The sequence below is a fragment of the Morus notabilis genome, unplaced genomic scaffold, assembly GCF_000414095.1.
Source record: "Morus notabilis unplaced genomic scaffold, ASM41409v2 Scaffold1372, whole genome shotgun sequence".
Taxonomy (NCBI): domain Eukaryota; kingdom Viridiplantae; phylum Streptophyta; class Magnoliopsida; order Rosales; family Moraceae; genus Morus; species Morus notabilis.
The window spans coordinates 1-6143 of NW_010361271.1; the positions used below are offsets into that span (position 1 = coordinate 1).

The 6143-nt window shown below is 42.4% G+C and overlaps 1 protein-coding gene across 1 annotated transcript; it reads right to left on the minus strand.

The window, feature by feature from the left end:
• Positions 1–913: 913 nt before the first annotated feature.
• LOC21389434 (translocase of chloroplast 159, chloroplastic) lies at positions 914–5560 on the minus strand. The gene is made up of 2 exons (XM_010099002.2): positions 1448–5560; positions 914–1305 (listed from the first exon to the last, which is right to left on the minus strand). The coding sequence occupies exons 1-2, from the start codon at positions 5393–5395 to the stop codon at positions 1210–1212; spliced, it is 4044 nt and encodes a 1347-aa protein (XP_010097304.2). The 5' UTR covers positions 5396–5560; the 3' UTR covers positions 914–1209.
• Positions 5561–6143: the final 583 nt, after the last annotated feature.

Below are 6143 nucleotides of genomic sequence, written 5' to 3' on the forward strand. Positions count from 1 at the left end.
AATAAAATTTAAATTGATAAAATAAATATAATTTAAATAAATAAATAAAATAAAATAAACGTAGAAAATATTTTTTTTGTCCCGAGAAGAATGCCGTTCAACAGAATTTATTTTAAGAGCCTGTTTGGTTGGAGGATTCGTTATCTGATTCAAATCATGGTTCATGGTTCGCTACAGTATTTTCTTTCATAAAAAACACACGTAAATAAAAAATGGTTCTAATCCATGAACCAAACGGACTCTAAGTGACTGTTTCATGGGACCATACTACCATGTGTTTTTAATCTTATCTTCTGTTTGGTGCATTTACGCTAGCTTTTAGTTGTTTATTTGTTTATCATTAAAAAGAATAGGGCATCCATTACATGATACATAAAATTAGTTAGTGCGCCGATTAGCTTTATTTGCAGGATAATTTGCTAATTAATACTTGTATGTGACCTCCCCAAGGCAAACTTGTATGATTTCTCTTGGCAAAAAACTAGTATGAATTTCATATATTTGATAGAGAATGAGAGACGTTTACTCTACAATGCCAAGATTGAAGGTCTGTATTTTCTTCACAAATTTTACCCTTTTGGACATTCTGGTTGCCTAAAATTTATATGGGTTCTTTTGTGCTGTTAATTACTATTCAGTACTAGTCTTAAATGAAAAAAAAAAAAAAAAAAAAAAAAAAAAAAAAAAAAAAACACACACACACACACTAAACTCTCACATCTATCTGCAATGTTTACACGAAGTCTAAGAAAAACAAGGAGCAACCCACAAACTTCCAATTGGAGGCTACAGTGACCAGATTACACGCCAGACGTGCATTAGATACCTTGTCAACTTGTTGGATTCGCTCGAATTCCATGTTGGAAAATATTTTACGAAGCAGAAATAATTTCAATGGCAAACACTACTCTGATACGAAGGAAAAACGACATGATTTTGATTGAAAAAATAATAATAATAGATATGAAAGCTTGGTAAGAAAACATAGCAATGGCAGCAACATATAGTACTTGAAATGAAAGGAAAAGCTACCACCAGACATTTATTGCATCCCTTCAAGGTTCCACCTCATTTCGAATGCATTTAACCGCGCAATAAAGACTTCATATCTAGCAATAACATGAGTTCAACCAAAAACAAAAAGACAGGCAAATAATTGTGAAAAAGTAACAAAATGGAAATAGATGACAAATAAATAAAGCATTCAACCTAGTAGAGAGAGTATTTCTCGACAGCAGGCCCGGGCCAGAGGATCTTACAAATGCTCCCGACAATAGGCAGAAGCGCAACGAGCGCGTTTTGAAGCTGTTCTGAGCAGCTTGTCCTAACCGAAATTTGTCCACTGAGCTTGTTGTTCAACCCTGCACGAACAACCATCTTATAGTTCCTCCCAATAGAGAATTGGGATTGCAAATTAGCCCCTAATGACAATAGGCAGAAGCGCAACCAGCGCAATTTGAAGCTGTTCTGAGCTGCTTGTCCTAACCGAAATTTGTCCACTGAGCTTGTTGTTCAACCCTGCACGAACAGCCATCTTGTAGTTCCTCCCAATAGAAAATTGGGATTGCAAATTAGCCCCCAATGCCAAGTCCCCTCTCCACTTGACCAGAGAGAGACCAAGTGAGGATTGATCTTGGCCAATGGGGAAATCTGCCTCCCTCAGACGCAATTCCAAGTTTGCTCCATAAGCGGAGTCGCCCTGAGATTTCACAATTCCAGTGCTGCCCACCAACACCACTCGCTTCCCAAGCCCAAACTGGTCCTCGATTTTGAATCCGGTGGAGATGTTTTCGCCCAAAAATGTTAGAGACGCTCCAGCAGAAGTCTTGTTCTTCCTGAAACTTTTGAATTTGGTCTCCCCTCTGACAATGTACGCGAGTTGTTTTCCAATGTTTTGGATGTCAAATCCTGCCATAGTCGATCCACTCTCCCCATGCTTAGCAGCAACCGAGGAATCCAAATGGAGGTTGAATTCTTTCTTGTCCTTGGTGATTTGAACAGAAACTGCTCCTGGAAAACGATTGGCAATGGCTAGACTATGCTCGACGTTCACACCATCATAACCGCAATCGTGATCCCAACCATGAGTGTCCAGCACTGGCCTCGCCAGGAACTGAGAAGTTGGCTCCAAGAACCGGTACCTGTAAGCTGGATTATCACCATCAAAGGAAGGTGGAAGAACCATGTCGGGCAATGCAACTGGAACAGCAGCTGGGGCTCCATTTTCTGGGTCATCTTCACCCGGGTAACCATACTCTTCGGCACTACTGACCTTACCCTTCTTCATGTCTTTCATCCGTTTCAACTCTTCTCTCCATTGCTTCTTCTGGAGGAGTTTCACTCTGTAATCATACTCCTCTAAGTATGCCTTCTTCTGCTCTCTGGTAAGCTTAGCAAACTGGGACTTCCTGAGAGGCTTGAATGGTGGAAGCTGGTCATACTCATCCTCTTCTTCCCCATCGGAATCAGACAAGTCATCTAAGTCAATATCAGAATCACCATTGTCACCACCTTGGTCAGCAGAGAGTTTTGGGTGAGTGCGAGACTGCAACAGCCAAGACAGCAAGTATGGAAGAGGAGGTGACCGGGTACGGAAGCCAAAGAGCTTCCGGTTATCAAATGACTCTTGAGGTTTTGAGAGGTTACTCGCCTCAGACAAGATCTTCATAGAGTAACATAAGAGCAACAACTGCGATCTCCAAGTTTGACCGTTGGGAAGCACTTTCTGACCATCCCTGTTCTTTCGGCAAGAGGGATGGTTCTCGACAAGTGAGACGGGATTCATCAAACTAGGACTCATGACCCGCAGATCACCAACAGCTTGTCCGATTGTCTGTTGGACAATTTGTGACCGCTGAGCAACAAACAACTCATAGTTCAGCGGGGAACCGGTTGGTCCATCCGGAGGAGATGACGCAGCATGGGTCAGAGTAACTATACCACTTCGCCAGGTTGAAGGGCCAAGAGCAGAAGTAATTGTTCTTAACAATGGCAAATCATTAAGATCTCTGCTTTGGGTATCCAGCCGATCCACATAGAGAACAATATCAGGGGGGCATTTTTTGGTCACCTTCTTCACGGAAGATAAAATCCCGCGATTAAAACTCTGTTCCATCGCAGCAGATTTCAGACCTGGAGTATCAAAAACCCTGATCTTGACACCATCCACTGTTCCAACAATTTCCTTCACAGTAGTTGTGGAGGGTCCAAACGCATAGATTGGTGTCTTCTCTTCTCCAAAAATAGAATTGATGGTGGCACTCTTGCCCACACCTGTTTTTCCAAGAACCAGTATGTTCAACGAAAAGTCCAAATCATCTTTCCTCTCCGCTTCAAGCTGGAGAGATGTTTCCTTAGCAGTTTCAAGGCTAAATTCTCTGCTGGTTACTCGTCCCGAAACAAGTGCCAACCGGTACAAAACCTGCCTTGGTATTGTGTCGTCAGTGGAAACACCAAGCCTGTTAACAAGTCTCAAGTACTTCACCCTTAATTGCTGAAACTTTTCCAGTCTCTTTTTCTCCTCTCCACTCAAGTTGCTCTCAGAGTCTCCTCCCACTGTGGGATTTGTTGGAGCGAAAATGCTAGAATGATTAGGACGGGAATGGGATGCAAACCTTGGGAGTGAGGATCCCAAACCAGCAGGACGCTCAACAGAGAAAAGCCTGGGTCCATCTGAAGTAGTTATTGTGACGTTGCCACCATCAGGCGAAGCACCTGTTGCTGCTTTCAAAAGAGCTGCCAATGCAGCAGAATCAAACAACTCTCTACCACCTTCTTCCTCCTCATCCGTGTCTACTTCTTCATCCGAGTCTGTGACAATCTGACCATCGATTCTCTGTGAATTATCACGAGAACTATCTGCACCGGATGCACGTTCCAACTCTTCCATGAATTGTTTGGCAGTGCTTCCATAGACAACATCTTCAGTTTCCTCATCTGTATCATCATCTTCACCATCTGGAACTTGCTTCTCCTCATCTCCACGTTCTAGCGCTATCTCACGACTCAAAGTGGAGCTTGGCCCCAAAGATTCGGGCGTATTGGATTTAACAGGGATCCCGGCTTCCAATTCATCTTCTTTCGCTTCTTCACCATTAGCTATTGCCTTTTTGTCCTGTTCCAATTCATGTGGTGCTAAATCAGAGACACTATTCACCAAATTAGTTTCATCCCCATCACGTCCTTCTTCACTATCAGCACCTATCTCAACCTCATCTCTTATCTGTCTAACTGCGGAATCAGCTTCCACCCCATGTTCTCGTCCTGGCTCATTCTTCGAATCGACTTCACCAGAGCCAGTAATAACAGTTTCTTGTTCAGCAAGTCCTCCATCTCCAGACCCCGCAACAACATTCCCATCAGATTTAGAATCAACAGGCAGCGACTTCAAACTCAACAATTCTTCGGAATCACATGTAAGAGTATCAAACTCGTTATCTAACTTCACACCCTCTGGAACCGCCATGCCTTTAATCTCAGAATCCTCAATCCCCTCCACATCCCCAACTATAGCTGCCCCATAAGCCGAAACATTGACTTGCACAGCTTCCACCACCGAGTCTCCTCCAGTAAAATTTGCCCCATCCGAATCGACCAACTTGTCATCTGTTGGTTCCACAGTCACAGAGTTATCTTTATCTTTCCCATTATCCAGAGTTTTACCATCTTCAGCCACTTCACTTACAATCCCAGACTCCCTGCCACCAAAATCCTCACTTTCCTGCTCTACCACAACCCTCTCATTCACTTTAGCCCAAAATTCCTCTTTTTCATCACTGAAGCCATTTTCTTTCACTAATTCCCCAAAATTCTCATTCTTTACTGAAGCTTCGTCTTTCTCCAAAACCTCCACAGAATTCTCAGCCCCACCTATCTCCGTTACCTTATCACCACCACCAGATTCCTCTCCCGATTCCCCAGCCCCCAAAACCCTAACCTCAGAACCACCTAAAGCATAATCGTCATCGTCATCATCGATTGAGACCTTCGCAATTGGTCTCTGGTTACTACGCATCGAGAACGCCGAAGAACCAACAACAAAAACTCCAGTACCGCCATCTTCTCCTCCCATCACCGCTCTAGGGTTTTCTCCTTCCACAAAATCTCCTCCAAACTCCTTCTCACCACTCCCAAACCCATCGCCATCACCAGAAACCGCACCACCACCGGAACCAGCGACAACACTGCCGCCACGACTCTCGCTATTGTCGCCGCCATAAACATAGGGGTCGGTCGAAGCGCCGACATCGGAGAACTGGTACGGCGAATAGGAAGCGGAACCAGAGAAAGCATAAGCAGAGGAAGTAGGAGAAGAAGAACCTGGTGAGTAGGAATACGTCGGCTCCGGCGTCGGCGTCGTCGTCGTCTCGGGCGAAGAAGAAAACTTGGGGTCCATAGCTATGGCGGTGGTCGGGAAAAACTGAGGATTTTTTATGGGAGAATTGAAGTTGATTGGGTTAGTGAGAGACGAAATGGAGAGTTTGGGAGGGAGAGATAAGGTTTTAGAGGGAGACTTGGCCAAGAGCCGCACGGGGTTTGGTTTATGGGATCCTGGGGGGTCTCTCTTTCGCATTGATGAAATAACCAAATTGTCCTTTCTAAATATTATTAATAATTATATAGATAAATATTTTTTAAATAAAACAATAAATAAATAAGGATTTTTTTTTTCTTAATGGAATATAGGTAATTTTGATTAGAAGACATTTTTTATCTGTGATCGAAGTCGAAATTTGCATTATACATTTATAATACAACGTTTTATCACAGTCAAAAAATTTCTCCAATTAAACACAATATAATTAAAGCAGCGTAATCACGCTACATGAAAAAGTTACAAATTCATATAAAAAAATCATGTTACACTTACTCTGGACTGTATTATCAGTGACTTAAGACCATGCAGTTAAATAATTTGTATTTTATTTTTAGCACTTTACCAATTATTAACACCTATTCCCTAGATTTTATAAAAATTCCCATTGATGAATGTTTATGGTAAGGTGACTTAACTTTTTCTCTACGATAGGGTGGTAAATTTTAAAACCCCCAGATGAAAATCAGGCGGTAAAAAAAAAAAAAAAAGAGGAATACCAAACTAGAATAAAACCTCTCACATGTTATCACTACAACATTTATTAAAA

Excerpts from the sequence above, each read along its gene's own strand:
- LOC21389434 (XM_010099002.2), bottom strand. The coding sequence starts at position 5,395 with ATGGACCCCAAGTTTTCTTCTTCGCCCGAGACGACGACGACGCCGACG. Across the intron at positions 1,306-1,447 it reads AACAGCTTCAAATTGCGCTG|CTTCAAAACGCGCTCGTTGC; the intron begins GTTGCGCTTCTG and ends TGCTCAGAACAG.